Source organism: Polyergus mexicanus, unplaced genomic scaffold (assembly GCF_030449975.1).
Source record: "Polyergus mexicanus isolate NDT 795.1 unplaced genomic scaffold, iyPolMexi1.0 SCAF_5, whole genome shotgun sequence".
In the NCBI taxonomy this organism is placed as follows: Eukaryota; Metazoa; Arthropoda; class Insecta; order Hymenoptera; family Formicidae; genus Polyergus; species Polyergus mexicanus.
In genome coordinates this window covers 4,564,856-4,585,426 of record NW_027223325.1, presented here as the reverse complement: position 1 = coordinate 4,585,426, position 20,571 = coordinate 4,564,856, and the positions used below count along the sequence as shown (strand labels likewise).

The 20,571-nt window shown below is 32.6% G+C and overlaps 4 protein-coding genes across 7 annotated transcripts; 3 read left to right on the top strand and 1 right to left on the bottom strand.

The window, feature by feature from the left end:
• The first annotated feature begins 1,744 nt into the window (after positions 1-1,744).
• Positions 1,745-8,237, top strand: L(3)76bdm (trafficking protein particle complex subunit 8 homolog l(3)76BDm). 2 transcript variants are annotated; one of them, XM_070295978.1, is made up of 10 exons: positions 1,745-2,136; positions 2,299-2,740; positions 2,888-3,133; positions 3,240-3,767; positions 3,848-4,367; positions 4,448-4,633; positions 4,735-5,466; positions 5,545-5,707; positions 5,810-6,884; positions 6,987-8,237. In XM_070295978.1, the coding sequence occupies exons 1-10, from the start codon at positions 1,980-1,982 to the stop codon at positions 7,252-7,254; spliced, it is 4,317 nt and encodes a 1,438-aa protein (XP_070152079.1). In that variant the 5' UTR covers positions 1,745-1,979; the 3' UTR covers positions 7,255-8,237. The 2 variants fall into 2 exon arrangements, with proteins under 2 accessions (XP_070152079.1, XP_070152078.1); XM_070295977.1 differs by having other exon boundaries at positions 4,723-5,466.
• Positions 8,238-9,002: 765 nt separating this feature from the next.
• On the top strand, positions 9,003-10,386 carry Rpl10 (ribosomal protein L10). The gene is made up of 4 exons (XM_070295879.1): positions 9,003-9,087; positions 9,238-9,266; positions 9,553-9,858; positions 10,006-10,386. The coding sequence occupies exons 2-4, from the start codon at positions 9,244-9,246 to the stop codon at positions 10,334-10,336; spliced, it is 660 nt and encodes a 219-aa protein (XP_070151980.1). The 5' UTR covers positions 9,003-9,087; positions 9,238-9,243; the 3' UTR covers positions 10,337-10,386.
• Positions 10,387-10,834: 448 nt separating this feature from the next.
• Mrgn1 (Mahogunin ring finger 1) lies at positions 10,835-14,439 on the bottom strand. 3 transcript variants are annotated; one of them, XM_070295877.1, is made up of 10 exons: positions 14,279-14,439; positions 13,956-14,197; positions 13,706-13,824; positions 13,279-13,544; positions 13,056-13,197; positions 12,765-12,968; positions 12,349-12,591; positions 12,031-12,191; positions 11,696-11,960; positions 10,835-11,413 (listed from the first exon to the last, which is right to left on the bottom strand). In XM_070295877.1, exons 2-10 carry the CDS (start codon positions 14,041-14,043, stop codon positions 11,237-11,239), a joined length of 1,665 nt encoding a protein of 554 aa, XP_070151978.1. In that variant the 5' UTR covers positions 14,044-14,197; positions 14,279-14,439; the 3' UTR covers positions 10,835-11,236. The 3 variants fall into 3 exon arrangements, with proteins under 3 accessions (XP_070151978.1, XP_070151977.1, XP_070151979.1); XM_070295876.1 differs by having other exon boundaries at positions 13,956-14,439; XM_070295878.1 differs by lacking the exons at positions 13,956-14,197; positions 14,279-14,439 and having other exon boundaries at positions 13,695-13,795.
• A 1,695-nt stretch (positions 14,440-16,134) lies between these two features.
• Med9 (mediator complex subunit 9) lies at positions 16,135-18,148 on the top strand. Its single transcript, XM_070295348.1, has 3 exons — positions 16,135-16,407; positions 17,156-17,261; positions 17,349-18,148. The coding sequence occupies exons 1-3, from the start codon at positions 16,301-16,303 to the stop codon at positions 17,487-17,489; spliced, it is 354 nt and encodes a 117-aa protein (XP_070151449.1). The 5' UTR covers positions 16,135-16,300; the 3' UTR covers positions 17,490-18,148.
• The last annotated feature ends 2,423 nt before the right edge of the window (positions 18,149-20,571 follow it).

The following is a 20,571-nucleotide window of genomic DNA, read 5'->3' as shown; positions in this document are numbered from 1 at the left end:
TAGATTTCCGTATAATATGCAAGACTGTGATATTTACTGCGATTAATGCGATTAAACGTATAATTTTGGATAACATTAGAGTGTTTATGTGCAATTTTCAATGTACAAATAAAGAAAATTTTTATTTTTTACGATTAATAAAGTTCTATTTCTTAAAATTGTATTTTATTAGAAAAACAAATATATTTAATTTTATAAAGTATACTTAATAAAAAATATAACGTAAGAAAGTTATATTTTTATTAATAAAATTTTAATTATATATATGAAAATCAGGGTTGGGAAGTAACGCGTTACTTGTAACGCCGTTACCGTTACAGTTACTTTTTTTCGGTAACTGTAACGATAATGGCGTTACAAATTTTATTTGTAACGGAAAAAGTAACTTCGTTACATTTTTCGGTAACGAGTAACGAATTTAACAGTTACTTTTATCGTTACTTTTTTCTAATTTTTTGATTTATTTAAGATATTATTCTTGCTATTGTGCGTGATAAAATTTTTATCTTAACCGTAAAGCCGTAAGCAAATCGACCAATTAGCATTCTTATTATGTTGTAAAAATGCTTGAATGTGATTGATCAACTTATGGCTCTTGCAGACCAGTGCGATGACGCGACGCGCGATATCCAATGAGAGCTTTATCTTTTCGGAAAAGCAGAGCTCTCATTTACTACCAGTTCTAAGTACCTTGCAACGAAAATTAGAAAATCTTAATAAATCTGACCTTATAGATTGCCATTCATTAGTTGAAGCTATTCAGCAAGGTTTAAATAAAAGGTAACTTATTAATTTGATTAATACATATGTTATTTAATTTTAAATAAGGATTTAATTGAAAAATATTATTTTATTTTAAACTATTGATTCAAAAGTATTAATTTCAATAAAACAAACAATGTCGCTTAATTTACTATATTTGATTTTAGATTTCTTACAATATTTGAAACAAAAGAATTAATAATAGCAGCATGTTTACATCCAAAATTTAAGTTAAACTGGTTAACCGGAGAAAAAAGAAAACGTGCTGAAAATTACTTGGAGGATTTATTGGAAATCCGCGATCGACTGAAAATTCTTCAAATTCTGGAAAATCTGACGATCACGATGATTTTTTCATTTTTGAGCAAAAAACGGTGCAAAATGAATCTGAACAAGAAGAATTGCAACGGTTTTTAAAATCAAATAATTGTAATATAGAAATGTTAAATGACTATCCAAAACTTAAAAAACTTTTTATTAAATATAATACAGCTCTACCAAGCAGTGCATCTGTAGAAAGAATGTTTAGTATCGGTGGCTCTGTATTAACACCACAAAGAGGGCATTTAAATGATGATACTATAGAGCAACAAATTTTATTAAAAATTAATAAAGAATTTCGATAAAATTTAATCATTTATTTTGTAATAAACCTTGAATGAAATCTTGCTTACAATTTTTTAAAAGTTTTTCTTATGCAAAATAATTTATTAGTTTGTATTGTAAAAAAGTAACGGAAATTGTAACGACTCGTTACTTTTTAGTAACTGTAACGGTAACGAGTTACTTTTTAAAATTAGTAACGAGTAACGGTAACGAGTTACTTTTTAGAAAAAATAACGGTAACGGTAACGAGTTACTTTTATAAAGTAACTTTCCCAACCCTGATGAAAATATATATATACCTGCGTGTAGGATTTCAGACATGCCCTAGTAGGAAAGGTTTAAAACGAGTTGGCAACACTGTTCAAAGGGGCGGATATTTAGAAAACAGCTGTTCAATGGTCATGTTTATCGCGCCGCGGATGCACGGGGGATGCTTACTGATTGCTACCCGTCATCATCGACTAGCGAGATAACGCGGTGGAAATAAAATGTGATTACGGAATGCGGGACACGGATCACAGTGGGATCACGAGAGCGCGTTTGGTGCCGCGAAAGCCGAGGTGGCTACACACACGGGTTATGTTTTGACGATCCGCGCGTAAAATAAGATCATGGCACAGTGTAAGTTAACCCCGCGGGAGTTTATCGGCAATGCTTTCTCCCCGCAGATCGCCGTAGTCTGCTCGACCGCGGCCGACGCTGCGTGCCAAAAGAATAATTTGTCATTCGTCGAGTTGCTTCAACCCTTTTGCAAATTAAACACCGAAGGTAAGCCCTACCTATATCATATCCGTTCGCTGAAGATACATGTACGTTATCAACCGCGTCCACCGTTGAAAAACTTATAATTTAATTGACATTTTCTCATTAATTCGATACTCGAAACTCTAAGATCTGTATGTATATTAAAAGCAACGTACACTTTCACAGGTCATTTTAAAGATCCTCAAGGAAACACTGTGGCAATTAGAAATCTTCGGCTTTCTATACAAGATATCAATGCGCGACCACCGGAACCGACTCTTGCCAAGAAAATGTTGAACGAAGCAGTTAGTTCTACTTTATGCGAACATACAACCACAGTTTGCATTGGCTTGACTGAGTTGGATGTACCCATTTCTGTACCTTGGTTCGAAGCATGGAGAGAAACGTTTCTCAGTGTCCAATTTCCATCGGATCATGAATTTACAAAGCACTTGCTTGCGTGTATGATAGTTGTTTCTACAACAGAGGACAATCCGTTAGAAAAAATTCAGACCATGGGAGCCCAATTGCATCAGAATGTGTCAGGAAAATTACCTAAGTGGTTCAATAATAACGCTCTTAGATATTACATCTTAGTTCACGATGCTATTCAGGATGATAGAGATAAGTAAGTATCTTTTCTTCTTTTATAAATTCACAAATTATTTTTTGTCACCAATGTTTCCACAATTCTCAATTAAAAGATAACTGACAGCTTTTTTACTAGACAAAAAGAATTATGTATATGTATGACATATATGTATATATCTTTCAGAGCAGAAATAGTTTTTACAGAGATGAAGACTATTTATGGCGCTAACAATTGTTTTCTGTTACAAATGAATTCGAGACCGCCAGGTCTTTCCGACGATAATACGCACTTACCTGATCCATGGAGTCAGTTTTTGACAAAACATTCAGAATTGTCTAACAACAGCGAACAAAATAGTTCACCTCGTACACCCGCGGATACAAGTGGGCTATCGGCCATGCCGAGCGAGCTGACTACAGAGTCTGATAAGTAAGTTCTTATTTTTGTTGTTTATATATAGTACATTAACACAAAAGCTTTAGATTGTTTATGTAAATATATTTATAGTTTATGAATACAATATTTTCTGTTACAGAACGAGTCAGGCTGGGACCCCGCTAATGCCACATAATTCTATTACATTGCCGTCTTCGGATTTGACGCAATTAATCTCCGGGATTGACACAGTTAACTTCTCTTCTGAATTATCTGAATCGGCGAATATACAACTAGAAGTTGGACAAGAAGCAGTTCCTGTTACAATTCATCCTCTCAGTCCAAACGATGAGAGATCGCAAAATTTTATTTCTGTGACTAATGTCAAGGGTCAATCTATTACTACTAGCTCACCAATAAATACAAATGTCTGGGCGGATTCTCCGAATTACGTGATTGCTCAACACGGTGCTCGTCTTTCTACTCAAGATTTGGAAAGATTACGAACGCTAATTACAGAATTCTGCCTGCGAAGTTTGTTGCCTTATGTAGAAAAGCAAATTGGCCTATTAAATGATGTAATCTCGAACAAGAAAGGGGTCAGTAGATCACTATTTAGCGCTACAAGACGATGGTTTGGTACAAATAAACCTGGTGTACCAGGTTCGGCGTCTTCAAATGCTGTAATGTAAGGAAAAACTTGTTAGCGCTAATTACATTGAGACAATACAATTAGCAGTTCTGAAATTTCATTTATTTGTATTTCAGTTATACAGCAGAATCGCCGGAATTGCAACTACGACGTTTAGGTGATCTGTGTTTCATGTTCGGTCACTATTCTCTTGCTTATCAAGCGTATCATAGTGCGAAGCGCGATTTTGCAGCAGATCAAGCTTGGGTGTATTACGCGGGAGCTCTAGAAATGGCTGCTCTAAGCGCTTTTATGCAAGGCGAAACAAACAGAAAGACTATTGAGTATATGGACGACGCGATATTAACTTACACGAATAGCTGTAAGATGCCTCAGTTTGCGACAAGGGCGACACTGCTGAGCGCCGAGTGTTTGAAGGGTCGGGGATTGTACGGAGAAGCCGCAAAGCAACTTATACGAATGACAAGCGAAGATTCGGATCTACGTTCGGCCTTGCTACTTGAACAAGCCGCTTATTGCTTCATCAGCCCGAAGATGATGCGTAAATATGCCTTCCATGCGGTTCTTGCTGGGCACAGATTCTCGAAAGCTGGCCAAAGGAAACACTCGTTGAGATGTTATCAACAGGCGTATCAGGTAGATGCAATGCCCATTAAATATCACCGCGCTTTATCGGAAATCGCTGAACTATTTTACAAGTAATGTAACTACATTAGGTATACTATGAAAGGGGTTGGTCTTTGGCTGAAGATCACATCCATTTTACAATCGGCAGGCAAGCTGCGTCCCTGAAACAAGTTTCCGAGGCTGTGAAATCGTTTGAAAAGTTACTTAACGCTTCTAGTAAGCAACACGCTGTGCAACAAGCCGCGTTTTTGCGAGAATTTTTACATACTCGTAACGTGAGTACACACAGATGGATCGTTATTATATAAACAGTACAAAAAGAGATATCAATATTGGACAATCTTTATTCATGTCCATTGTGTAGTTATTGTTTCAGGAAAATGGCACTAGTTGTAAAGGATTTCCTATTTTACCTTTGCCGTTGATAGATAGCAATGATATTAAAGTACTGTACGGTCCATTGAGTAAACAAAGTGAAAGCAATATTCCGGCAAGCCACGTTACGTTTAATACTGAGGAGACGGACGATGCGAAATGGTGGAGAATGGAGGAGTTGTTGATAACCGAGGCGCAAGGATCTCCACCTATGATATTTAAGCCGACGATCGTGCTGTACTCTAGAACGAGTAATAATAATATAAAACCGAATGCAGTTCTAGACGAACCGGTACATTATTCTATCGAATTGCATAATCCGTTGCACGTCCCGCTACCATTATCGGATGTGAGCTTACTATGGTCGTTTACTTGCAATAACGAAACTATTACGAACGAGATAGAAACGAGCAACGATTCAAATCCGGTCGTCTCAACTATCATAGACGCGATTTTGTTGCAACCAACATGCAAACAGAATATCATACTGTCTCTTATACCCAGGCGAGTGGGGGAATTGAGGGTCTTAGGTATAAGTTACAAATTGTCCAATTCGGTACAGAGGCTAAATGATTCACCGGTTGCGAATTCGACTGTAGCTATCGCCGGTAAAAGATTGTTCGAGATTACACCGCCGAAATTAAAAAATATCAAAGACAAATCTAGTACGAGCTTATATGGAAAGGATTATCGACTGGAAATGAACGTGATAGAAAAAGCACCATTTATGCAGGTACGGGTTTTTGCGAAAATAATATTCATGTTCATGCGATATATGTAGATCGACATTTATATTTATATTTTTTTGCAGATACTCTTCACCAAGTTGTCACCGGAAATGCTGTGCGGTGAAGTACAAAAGGTGGAAGTCACGTTAAGAAATATAGGCAATGCGCCATTGATAAATGTGTACATTGCATCCACTGATGCTAAGCTTTTCACGTTAGACGGCTCGGAAATCGATAAGAGCGAAGGTAAGGATCTTTATTAAGACACATATTGTTTCTACAGATGAAAAAAGAATATAGCTTTATATTTTCTTTATTCTATATAACAGAAATATCAAATGCTTGCAGATTCAACGATAAAGAAGAGTAGTAGGTCAGTCACGAAGGTAGTACTACCAACCTCCATGAATGGTGCATTAAACGTAGGTGAAATTCATAAAATGCCACTTTGGGTACAAGCCCCGTATGAAAAGGGCACTCATAGATTAGATTTACTCTTCTATTACGAAAGCGTCGAATCGAAAACCACGTTGAAGCATCGGTTATGCCGACACACTTGGCAATTGACTGTGTTAGATTCAATACAAATTACCGCGATCGCTGCTAGAAGTGGATTATTCAAGAACGATTTGCCAACATTAAATCTAATAATGTCTGTTAAGAATACCAATCAAGTACACGATCCATCCATAAATGAAATTATGCTGTCCAAAGTGTCGCTTCATAGCGCTGTTTGGTCCGCGTTTCATTCTTCCGTTTTACCGCCAAGCATAAAGGTGCAACCTCAGGAAGTATTCCATTTGATGCTGAAGTTGAAGAAGAAGACTGACGGTGAATCGATTATTTCCGACGTGTCCCTAGCTCATGACAAAGCCGACGCGACATCAATTGATGATTATCCGTTTGTCAATTTTGTACAAAGACGTAATATTCAACCGTTGGATGTAAATGAAAATGCAAATGATCTACAGCAGTTTCAAACACAGCACAATGTCGAGCACAGCTCTGTAACAGATATCATGGCGTTGAATTCTACGTTAATCGTCAAGTGGTGTGCCAATGTGACGGAGAGTGGAGTGATCACGCGGATGGCACTCGGGCAACATCATCTCGAGCTTGAGCATTTAAACAAGACGTACAAACATCCGAGGGAGCTGCGTACCGAGCGTAATGAATTTGGTGCTCGCTTGAAGATCTTCGGGCCGGATCGAAACGTACCGAATATGATAACTGCTCCTGTTAAAGATCCCGTATGGGAAGCGGAATGTTTGAAAAGTCTAATCTCTTACTCTCTCAGTCATCAAAGACAGATTATACACAGTTTTGAGCGAAGCCGGTTATGCACTGTTCCTGTAACGATATATATACAGAATCATTCGAAGATGCGACTCGATGTTAAAATAAGTACGATAGGCACTAGTAGGTAAGAGTGTATGACATTCTCCGTATCTTTTTTAACTATATCTGTTTAATATCATAACATTGCTCCATTATCTTTTAATCATATAAATGTATTTTTTTACAGTGAAACTCATCTTCCAAATATTAAATCTCAACTGTATTCACCACAAGCTTCAACGTATTACAAATACGCTGGGCATTCGTCAATTTATTCTAACGTTGAAGCGCGTGCAAGTAGCATCGCAAAGTTACATGCTGTATTGTCCAGCACGGGGACATACGATTTAGCAGCGCGAATAGAGATATCCGTTAAAGATGTAAATAGCAAAGAGTATATCCCTCAAAAAGGCAAAATGGAAAGCATATGTATAATTAATGATGACAGTACATAGATATATATTGTCGCGGTTTTTTAGAGTCATCACCAGATATAGAAGTATTATTTTTAGTGTAATTCGGAACCATTCCTTGCCTCTCTATCTCTCTCTTTTTCAGTGTATGTACATGTCATATGTTCAAAATTGTTATATTATATTATAATTGATATTTTAATAACACGTTAACATATTTTTTACCTTATACATTACATTGCAGTATCCATTATATTTTACGCAAACTTTTATGTACTCTGACGAGTACGTATAAAAAGTACATATATATATATATACAAACTCAAGATTCCTTTCTCCTTTCAAAATCGATTTTGTTTTGTTAGTTTTATTAGTTATCTAACTTTCTTGTGACCTGTTAGTCTTGAGCTACCTCATGGTAATCTATAAAGCAGTCAACTGGCAGAAATTTAAACAACTTTTTCTGTTGCAATTGCAATTAAGGATGACTGCATATATATGGCTGCCAAATCAATACATATTACCTTCTGTCAAAACATATCGTTCTTAAAACATTTTGTATAACCATCGCAAATAATTAACTATCTTTGTGCTATTTTCATTGGTGAAAAAAAATTCTTTTTCCTTTATACGAGTGAGTTCTCTTTTTCTCTCTTTCGGATATAAAAATAAATATATTTCTTGTCACGTTAAAAAGAATAAAAATGTTCGTGCACTCTCGGTTTTCCATGTAAAATCGATATTTATATACATATATATGATGATTGTTAATTTAATTGTTTACGTGACAATATAGAGAATAGAATTATAAGAAGATTAGGATTTTCAAACTTTTTCACAAACGTTAAACACATACACAACATATAAGATTAATAGGAATTTTTTTTTTAAATGATCTATGAACATTAGAAAGAACAAATAGAAAGATATATTTGGAGAGTCTTAAATAATAGACTTGTATTATATTTTTTGTACAGTGTATCTTTCGTAAAGTAAGAATATGGGTGTAAGTTTCATACAAATAATGAAACTATTGAATTTTATATAGATTAGAATATAATATGGAAAAAAAATTCTGTACATATCTTGTCAGATGTACGACTTGAGTAAATAATGAGACTTATTTAGCGTGCATTTTTAACGATTATAAAGATGATTATGTTATATTGCCTTCCTATAATATATGCTAATCTTTCCATTAAAACATTTTTTAATTGTTCTGTTATAATTAAATATATAATTACTCTGGAATAATTTATTTCTTAAAGTTTAAAATAAAGAAGTATAGTTTTATGTAAAACTATGTAACAGCATGTATTATATATATATAGAATATCTATTTTGTAAGTACATATAGAAAAAATGTATTATACTTTGATAATGCATTATAATTATATGTACAATTATGTAAATATATAATTAATATATCTAAATATAATATATAGAAAGAGGCGTAAGATATTAATTCAATACAATATTTTTTTATGACTATGCATTTTTGTACTTTTGTTTTGAAAGTTTGTTAAAAGACATCGAATAACTTTTGGATAATATCACGTTTTTATCGAAATATGCATTATATAAGATAGATAATGTGCTTTAATACAGTCAATAACTAGCAAAGATTCATCGCGATTGAAAAATGTAACATCTTAATTTCGAAATGCGCGCTACTCGTTGACAAATAAGAGATGTCCATCTTGACTATAGATTGTCAACTGTAGGCCAATCGAAAAAATCTAAATTTATTGGTATAGAATTTTTGCGATTAAGAGTTGGTTGTCCTGTTTTCAACCAACTTCGCTGACTGTAAATTTCACACTCATTGAAGCAACCTTTTCCTTTTCTTATTTGGGTTAGCCTCATTTAGAATCGGTAAGATTGCTTTTCTTAATCCATTGTTATTTCTCAACATCGCAATATATATTGAACATTTTCTTGCATATTGCATTTTTACAATCTATTCTGATTACATCAATTCATGTAATTTTAGCATTTCTGATTTAGATTTTATTTAAATTATAGGTTAAAATGGGGCGCCGACCAGCGAGGTGGTATGTACAATAAGATTTTTAACTATTCTTGCTTTCAGCAATTGTGTAAGCAAAATTTGTAACATTTTGTTCATACTTTGGAATTTTTATATTCTTGTAAAATGATATATACGAATATATTATTCTCCATATGTATATAGAATCTGTATATAGATCTTTGATTAAAATTTGCAATTACATTATATTGCATAATATTGTAACATAATAAACACAATTTTGTTAAATATTGTTTAGCAAAATATTAAAATTTTTGATAATATACCACATTATAATTATTTGTTTTCAGTTATCGGTACTGTAAAAATAAACCGTACCCGAAATCCAGATTCTGTCGTGGTGTACCGGATCCAAAGATCCGTATTTTTGATCTTGGCAAGAAAAAAGCATCAGTGGAAGATTTTCCATTATGTGTGCATCTGGTGTCGGATGAATATGAACAGCTCAGTTCTGAAGCTTTGGAAGCCGGACGTATCTGTGCTAACAAGTACATGGTGAAGAATGCTGGCAAAGATCAGTTTCATATTCGTATGAGACTCCATCCTTTCCATGTTATTCGTATTAATAAAATGTTATCATGTGCTGGAGCTGATAGGTATGTAACTGATATCGATTAAAAATTTTTATTTCTTTTTAAATGTATTATTTTTTAAATTATTGATGCAAATTTAATTTACTTTATAGTTTGACATGCATTATTATTGATAAATTACCATAATTAGAGATAATGTTCTTTGTATAGGCTTCAGACTGGAATGAGAGGAGCCTTTGGCAAGCCTCAGGGTACTGTAGCGAGAGTACACATTGGTCAACCGATTATGAGTGTGCGTTCTTCTGATCGTCATAAGGCGGCTGTCATTGAAGCTCTACGACGTGCTAAATTTAAGTTCCCCGGGCGTCAAAAGATTTATGTATCGAAGAAATGGGGTTTTACGAAATATGATCGCTCCGAGTACGAGGAGCTTAAAACGGCAGGTTATCTTGCCCCAGATGGTTGCAATGTTAAATATCTACCTGAACATGGACCACTTGAAGAATGGAAGAAGTTCAGGAAGATACTTGCTGCTGCTTAAATAGGCATGGAACATTTTTGACATGGAATTGAATAAAACAATTGGAAAAAGCAAGTCAATTGTTTATTTATTAAACCTAAGAACAATTTGAGGATGTGTGGGTGGCATTCAGAATTCTCCATGTTTATGAAAATTCAGATTAGTGCTAAAATTACTGCAGTTTAAAATATTTTTTTTTATTAAATTGAATGTTTAATCTATGTACAAATTGCAAAATTTGATTGGAAAAATAGTGTTGTAAATCAGAAACTAGTGATTGTGAAAAAAAGGATAAAAACATATAAATTAAAAAAAAAAGTTTTCTTTCAAACTATTTGAAGTACAAATTTGATTTTGACAATCAATCTGAGATATATATATATATATAATATATATAAATAATCATCTATATATTATCTTAGAAGATTTACATTTTATAAAATAAAAATCAATTAAAATTAAAGCATTTTTTCATTATCTAATATCAATTTGCATATCAATTATTTTATTAACCGCATCTTATAAAAAAAGGATATTGTACTGTTTCTTTTTTACAAATACAGTCTTTGTAATTTCAAAGTATACATGTGTACATAAGTATACATATTGCTTTAAAATCCAACAATTAAAGAGCATAAAATTCATAAGAAATATGATGCAGTCTATGTTCTTACAATATATAGTTAAATATATAAAATAAAAGATATCTATGTTAAACTTCTATATAAGTTAATGACAATGTAATTCATAATAGATTACGTTAAAAAGATTGTAAAAATGATTCGATATAGTTGCGGTAAATAATATAAAGCTTTTGAATAAATAACTGATTTGCATTTCTTACATGAAAGATAAAACGTTATATAGACAATATTTAACAAGAATAAATAATGTACACAAAAATATATCTTCTGCCATTTTCTAATGCGAATGACAGGTAATGTCCGCGTCATTTTCATTTTCTGTGTTTTGAATTTCATCATCAATATCAATGTCGCATATTCTATGGGAATGTACATCTAAGGCTTCAGTACTTGTAGCTGCATCTAATAATGGCGACAATTTCTCTGCTTCGCTGTCTTCATCTTGTCCTTGCCCCTTTACAAAGATATAAATATATGTAAAACACAATTTTAATGTGTGTATGAGAGATAAAAAATGTACGTCAGTACATTCTGATTAATTTCATATTTCCTTTTCCGTTTTTATATAAGATTATAATTTTAAAAGATGAATTTCTGAAGTGGATTTATCCAAACCAAAATTTGATATAACTGTTTGCAAGAAGTCTGCACCACATGGGAAAGGCAATAACAATATTCATACATTCAAGTATAGATCTAATTTGTCTTTTCTTAAAAGTGAATAAAAGTAGTGTACCTCATATAAAAAAACTGGCTGCTTTTCGTTCACCAATTTCAATGTGTCGCGTGCTTTTAAACTAGATTTGTCGCGCGAATGTACTGATTTGGTTCGCGTAGCTGGTGATCTATTGTGCAGTTCCTTTTGAGAACCCGAGTGTTCATCTCTGGCTAATAATACAGACATTCGGAATTCGGGAGTCGGACAAGCAGTACCACTGGATCTAGCCGACATATCTTCTTTAGAGGATATGTGTTTCGAGACCGGAGTACGTTCAGCCGAGCTGTAAGCGAGCATATTTCTCAAGTGACTTGTTTATATCGAAAAAGAGTACAAATATAATTGATATTTACCGATTTAAAGTTTCCGCGGCTTGAATAGCACTTGCCGTATCTGTATCAGGTGTATCTGGGGATTCTGGCACGATAATAGCAGTCCGTGGAATATAAGGTCCATTTAAAGCTTCGATTAAAGACACTGCTTCATAGCCTGATGGAATATTCTCACAGCTTCCCTAGAATAATAATCTCGAGATATATTATACAATCTTTAATGCCAATAACAAAAAAGAAATATGCTCGAATTAAATTAATGCATCAACTATCAAAAAGTATACTTGAGATAATGATAAACATAAAAAAAGGCGAATGTATTAATCTGAATATTCTCACCTCTGGCAATGGCGGATTTGATATAATTGTACCAATCGCTTTTTGAAGAGCTTTAATTTGTAAGAGTGCTCTAAATGGTGCGCGACATATCGGACAATTATTTGCTTGGTATCTCAAGGAATCGGCGCAAGAATTGCATAAACACAAATGTCTGCATGGTAAAATTAGCGTGTCGCGTACATCACTCATGCAAATAACACATTCGGATCCATTGTCTTCAGTGTCCTCATCACTACCTTGTTGCTGTGTAAGAAAATACAAGAACAAATAATATTTGAATATTTGATGATTTTTTATGAATTTGTTCAAATTTTATGAAAATAGACGCGAATTAAATTTTTTAGAACTTTATTTGAAACTAAATATTTTGAATAAGATGCATTTTTTGTCAAATATTATTACATATATTCTCGTACCTTTGCATTTTCAGTATTTTTGTTTTCAATTCCATAAATCTCTTGTAGCAAATAACAGAGGCCATCTACATAGATTTTTTGTTTGAGCGCTTTTAGCACATATGTGCCATCAGAATGTTTTTCAACAACAGCTATGGTTGTGTGAGATTGTTTTGGATCATCTGATCCTTCTTCAGCTACACAATGTATAGCTATCGGAATAATCTATCAAATTCAAAAAATATATTCTATTTTTATGTGGAAAAAAATATAAAAATTATTTTAAGGATAAAAAATATATATTATAAATACTTCTCTATCTGCATTGTATATCAGATCTTCTTCGGTATACAATGTTGGATCAAATATATGCGATGTTTGTGAAAATAATTGGTTTGCTCCTTTTTTATAATGATAAGTTTCAGAATTCATAGATGAATCTCGTGGAATGTATCTAGATGTAATAAAATATGTTATGAAAATATATTCTAATTTCCACATGTTCAGCAATATCTCTTATATATAATATACATACGCAACTCCCTTTGTTGAAATCTCCTCTGTACAAAAATAATATATTGTTATTGCACATTTGACGTCACAATCAAATATAAATTCGATATTGAAACGACTAGGTTTTTTGTCAATATCTATATCTCCGTAATGTTTAACATTATGGTATTGCGAAGATGTCGATGTTTGATCCATATTACGAACTAGTCTTAAAGATTCCTTTCTTATGTTTACTAAACTCTTTAACGTCTTTGTAGGATCACCTGCTTGTGGTGGAGGATATGGAAACTGTAACAAGAGATAAAATTATCTTTGTTGATATTAAGAATCAAGAACAAAAGAAAATATAATTATATAAATATATGTGTCCATATTTAAACAAATCATTCATATATGAATTTTACTAATATATGTATAAAAAATAATTTTATATTGCACAATGTTTATACAGGAGTCGGTCGACTGCCTAAAAAATTTAAGTCTGCATTCTCTCCAAAGAGATACGCTTCAGGCTGAGGTGTGTCAAATCGTTCACCGCCCATTATGAAATGACTACCAAAATAGGAACCTGCCAGAAATAATTTACAAATTATTATACAGCTCTAATAAAATGGAACGTCAGACGCGTGTTTAGAAGTTTTTTTGTAAAAAAATAATGAAATCGCAAAGTAAAATTTTCCATAATTATAAATTTAATACCAGTTCGTGGAGGATATTTATACGCATGATTCGAAGTGATATCAACTTCTTCGACGCCAGCATTCTGCCTGCTTGTCAACGACCCCATTTTGCAATTATTTATTGATAAATTACAATCTGCAGAATATTTGTTTAGCAACAATTATTAAAAAATAATCTATAGTTAAACCACAGAGAACTGTCACAAATTTCTCTTCTTCTTTCTTGAATGACACTTGCCCTCGATCGAGGGTCAATACAGCCTAGAAAAAGTTGAAAATTTTGCCATTGATTTCAATCCTTTTCACTTTTCCGCCCTAGGGAAAAAGTTGCATGATCGGTACCCTGAAAGGTTTGTTCGCGTTGCTTGAAATTAAAAAAGTTTCTCCTAAAAGTTCTGCGCTAAAAACGAAATAAATATATATTCAGAGATAAGAATCTCTCTGATTCGGATGTTGAAGAAAGTGAAAGCGAAGATACTGAGTGCAAAAAGTTCAAGACACGCGAACAAACCTCTTGCTATTAAGGGCATTTTACAATGGGCGCGTTCGGCAGAGAAAGCGCTCAGTTATTGTCTCTTGTCAACACTCGACGTTGATTTGCTGATTCTAAAAGTAAGAGCCAATCACGTTTGATTGCTATTAAGCGGTTTTCTCTGCTGAACGCACCCAATGGTAGTAGGCAGTACAGAGTGAGGAGTAAGATTTTAAGAGTTAATTTAAGAGCAAATGGGAATTGCCCATTTCGTTATGCGGCGTCTACAATAGAGATTTTAAGCCCTAAGTCTTAAGAAATTGACTAATCACAGTCGAGTATTCTTCTCATACTTGACTGTGATTGGTCAATTTTTTAAGGCTTAGGGTTTAAAATTTTTATTGTAGACGCCGCATTACTCCCGATCTTTACGTCACTAAAAACAATATACTCTCCTACTCCTACAGTCTTGTTACTGCCATTGTAGACGGCTTTTTATCTCCGATCGTTTTTTTTTTTTTTTTATAAAAACAGAAATCCTCACGCAGCACTCAACTTGTCTTCAAAGCTTCGTGGAAGATATAAATATTAATGTTTTTGGCAGTTTCTTTTGATTTTCATAAATTTCTTCATCGAAGGATCGCAGACAATCTTATTCAGGATTAATACGTAAAAGAGGAACTATTTTCGATGATTTGATTCGTGACGTATCTTCGTTTCACCATCCGTATTTTTATTAGCTTAACATAATTTATTTCAGCATGGCTGCCCTCGTTGAAGATGTTCTGCCGTGTACGGTACAAAATGATATTGTCTTGTTCAAAAGCGCAAGAAATATTTCAAATCCGATATCTTTAGAAGAGGAGAACAGCATTCAAAAATAAGGTCCAAGGGACACACGCGTTACGTAAACAAAAGGATCCGTACTCGACCAGGGCCGCAACGGAAGTGGTATATCTGCTGAATGATAATAACGAACGTTTGCATTCGCTGTTCATTCGCTAATTGTAAGTGTATACCCACCTTTAGACGAATATTCATCGGAGCCAATCCCCACACGAAGAAGAAGAAAAGTGGGATAGAGATACACGTAGAAAAGGACATACTCTTGCGATCGAAAGGATATAAATGTAAAAATGTTGAAAAGATACTTTAATTCCAAATTTCAAATAATTTAATTACTTGAGGAATTCTTTCTGTAGCATCCTATCAGTAACTCGCATATAAATAAAATTTTTGATACTAACCCACAACTTGATCTCTACAACATTAGCACTATTTATATTCATCGACTTGGCCGTGTGGGCCTGTGTATCTCAGGCCCGGTGCCATTTACAAGAAGAAGAAGAAGAAGAAGCAGATATATACGCCAAAGTGAATGCGAACAGAACGTTCGATTCCCTCACGAGGCGGTACATCAAAGACAATTCGGTAGGATAATATATGATAAATTAATATAGGCATTATATAGAATATAATATGTGAAAACCTCTCTTTTTGAAATATATAAATGGAGGGGACCCGAGCGGAATCGAACCTGGAATCTTTCGATTACCAGCCTGCGACTCTACGCCCAGCGCCACGCATCGCCCCAATTTATCCCATTTTAAAGCCGATATTACAATTGTCGTACGACAAACTTTTTAAGCATATTGATTGGCTGCAAAATAGGAACTTTCTTGAGTCTCTAGAAATTAGTTAATCAATGCGCTTAAAAAGTTTGTCGTACGACAAATTTAATATCGGCCTAATAAAGGCAAACGCTACAGCATCGTTTTGCTTTTGTTATTTACTGAAAATTGAACAAGGACAGAGCACGTTCATAGCGCTAAAAGCGTGATCCCCGAACGTACCCTATGTCTGTGGTCGAGACGTAATCATATATTGTAGTAATGGAGACGGTGGAAATGCCGGAGGATGTCTCTCTGAGGACAACGCAATTTACTGTTGACGATTTAGACATAGAGATACTGCCGCTCATTTACGAGATCATTCGAAGGTATATATTTTTAAAAGAGAGAGGAATTATTGTGTTTCAATCACTGACACATTCGGGCATACAGTGCGACCGAACAGTGCATAACCTCAAATTGACTAGAATTAAAATCTCTTTCCGCGATGTTGTCTTTATAAAAGATTTTTAAAAATGAGGTTTCTTCTCTATCAAAATAACGAACATATATTTTAGTATGTTTGTTACATTTTTCTATTTTGACTCAATTCGTGCATTAATATACACGTATATTTTATTTACTGTAATATGTAAACAAATGTGTATGTGCACAATTAATTAAAATAATTAAGCACAAAATGCGTTATGACAACTGCGTAAGCGCTATAATTAAGTCATTGCTTCAAGAGAAAATGGGCAAATGTATTTATGTTATTTTGTAGCGGTTGATTATTTATTCCATATTATATTTGTATCACGTAAAGATCTGTATCGTTCATATATGTCCAGAAAAATATAAAATGACAATAAATGTGTGTGAAATGATTAAAAATTGACAGATGGATGTTTATAAAATGTTGGGTCATTTGAGCAATATAATTTATTAATTATATTGATGAGAAAATGTTATGTAAATGTAGATCTACAAACGTTTTCTTTTTGTATTAATAATCTCGTTAATAACTCTTATGTATAAGAATAAAATATGAATATTATTAATCAGATATGTTTGGATATATATTTTATATTATTTGTATATTGGCATAAAGTGATGCTATATAGTTACAATTTCTAGTGTAGAAAAAGATCCGCATGACACTACGCAAAAAGCAAAAGAGTCACAAGATACCAGCCATAAAATCCTAGAATTACAGAAGAAATTAGATTCTGCAAGATCGCAAGTAAGAGTTAAATCTCTGTGTATATATATGCAAATATATCTTACATAATCAGAATTCTTCGTATAATATTGTTGTTATACTTTACAGATTAAGAGATTACCTGGAATAGAATATAGTAAAGAAGAACAATTACAAAAACTCGAAACTTTACGCAAGCAACTGAGATTGAAACGTGAACTTTTATTAAAGTATCGTAATACGTGTACATTTGAAATACCAAAAATATAAATGTTCACATCTTTTCGCAAGCATATAGAAAAGCAATCTTATATCTTTCAAAAATGCGTTTTTTAAGAGCTCTGTTTCATTATTTTTTAAATAATGAAAATTTAATTAATAAATTAGCAGAATCCAAACCAATTAGACAAAGTGCACAATTTGTAGTGTATATATTAATTAGGACAGGTATGATTCACGGAACCCGCCGCACTATTTCTAGTCCGCGAGACTTTGTTAAACAGTTACGAGATATTGCACAGCAATTAAAGCAACAACTAGAAGAAAAAAAGAATGAATTTAAGAAAAATCCACCCAAATAATATGCAGATTATACGATTTATTCGTACTTTTGCAAAACCTTATGTATTTCCTATATTAAATTTTGTATATAGCGAGAATTATTCAAAAGCGAGAAATGTTCATTATTATTGAGGAGAATAAAATGTGTAACAATGTCAGATTCTCTGCATAATAAAACAAAATTTTCGTTTTTCCATTTTTATTGAAATTGAATCACAATATTTTAGCAATGTGTTAAGTTGATGACAAATAAGTGCTCAATTATTTTGTAGGAATTATGTTTGAATGCACAGAAGAGATGTGTTTTTCTTCTGCATTCTGAAGCATGTAAATGATTTATTAAGAAATAAATATATGTCTGATACAATGATAAATTTTCTTTTTAGCATTTGGGTAATTACTATTTATTGTATGTATATGCAAAGTAATGTACAGTAGATGGTATATATTAATAATATTTAGCGATTACATCTATCGTGCTGATAATGCCTAACCTGAACACTAACAATAACAAACATATATAAATTTATATGTGTACGATCACATTTCAGAAATCATTGAAAAAAAGACTAAAACAGCTATTGTACATACTTAAAGTAACATAATATATCAGATATTATATACTGGTTAGCAATTTACAAAACGAAGATAGAGAAAGTAAATATATAGAATCAAATATAACATTGTGAACACTATGGAGAACTACAGCGGTTTGAAATAAAGCCGAATGAATAGAAAAAAAATAAAATTATAACTTTTAAGCACTATCTCGGCTAAATTTTAAATTGCGATTTCCTTCTTTTAATCTTTCATATCTGTTTTGAAGCAATTGAGATATTTTCGTCAAAAATAATGAAAGTTTAAAGGAAAGGTTTCCAAAATTTAATTAACATATCGGACGTCAACGCTTTCTCCTGTCAATCTTACTGTCATAATGAACAATCCTTATTTTAAGGCAAACTTACGTGACTAGCTTATACATTAGCTGACCGTATTTGCCGAAAGATTTAGGGAGCCAATTATGAAATTGTCAATAAATTTTATTCGTTTTTTTTCAAATATTTATCAAATTATATTTGATTATTATATTTCCGCATTAAAAAAGCTTTGTATTTTCGATGAATTTGTTGGAAAATTTTGATTTCTTAGCCTCAGGAAAAAAAAATTACACAATCAATTCCTAGTATGCGAATCAAGAAAGATTGTATTCGGTATTAAAACCAATAGGTTAAATTTTCGATGTTATAAATTAATTGTTTTTAAAGCAGATCGAAATTGGAGTCTGTTGAAATTAGATCGATTAAAATTTTCCAATTGGATCCTTTTGGACGCAAATCATCGACACGGTCATGCCAATGGCATTTTCTTTATCTTACGCTTTGGCACATAATTCACGTTGCACAATATCGACTGCGTATTTATCCGAAGACGAAAATACTTGTACGTACTACTTATTAGTAATATGTGTATCGTGTAATATATAATATAGGTATAAATATGTACAAACGCTATTTTTTACAAAAAGCTTGAAGAAAGTAATGCTTAAAGTTTCTAGAGAAAATAGATAAAAATTATAAATTTACCATATTATCTCTTATGAAGAAACGTGAAGAACTATCATTCTTAAGAATGATAGACACTGTGACAGAAAAATATACAATGAGATACCATCTTACGATATTGAAGAAAATAAATTCATAAACGACAGACTGTTTTATAAGAATAATCCTATATATTAATAAAAATTAACTTTCTATTAATACTATTATTTCAAATAGTAATGTAAGTGCTTGTAATGGGATGTTAGGATTAATGATTTGTACATGGCGGAAATGCTTAGGAAATAAGACTCATATATAGTACTAGGATTATCGAGAATTATTCTATCTTAAAGGATTAAATATCGTTACTTTTTCACGAAGCCTTTCACGAGTCAATTAAGTCTCGTCGAATGCTCGCTTCTCCTTAAATTTAATAATACTGATGCAGGTATTCGATGTTTATCTTCTACATTCCGCTATTTTGCATCGTTTTTGTCTTTATAAAAGTACAGAGAGAACTTAAAGAGCGATTACTTATCGAGTATGAAGTCTCACTCATTTTGAGTATTACGAGATCATCTTGCGCTAATCTCTAATTTATTATTCATTTACAGTGAAAAGGTATATAATAGCCACATAAGAATGACATTTGGAAAGGATCAACGTATGCTTTAGCTGATCATGTTTCTCACAGATAACATGCCGTTCCATTTTTTTTACCTTCACGCCTTTCTGATGTTAATAAAAATATATTGAGAATTCGCTGTATATTTGCAGTAATAAATAATTACTTAGGTAATAAATAATAATTTTTCTTAACAAAAAATATCTGCCGCCATTAGAAGTTTCAATTATTATTTAATATTATGTATTTTTTATCTGCAACAATCTTATAAATTATTATCTCCGAAATTAATAGAAATGACATAATAATTAACAAAAATCTATATGATATATAAATTGATATTTTATACTTATTTTTTCCAGAGCACGAGTGATATCTTTATTATTATTTACGCGAAACAGTTTTTTTTTTTTTTTTAAATACGAAAGTGCATTTCTATTTACAATCAAATAATCGTCTGTAAATATCATTCGTATTTATTCTTCCTAGATACCAGTATTGAGCTCAAGGAAAACGGGACTGTCGTTTCCCAGCTAACATCTATTAATCGTAAATATACATGTAGTTTGCATTTGTGTAATTAGTTGTACAATAATACTACAGAGCTAACGAGATATCGCGTTGG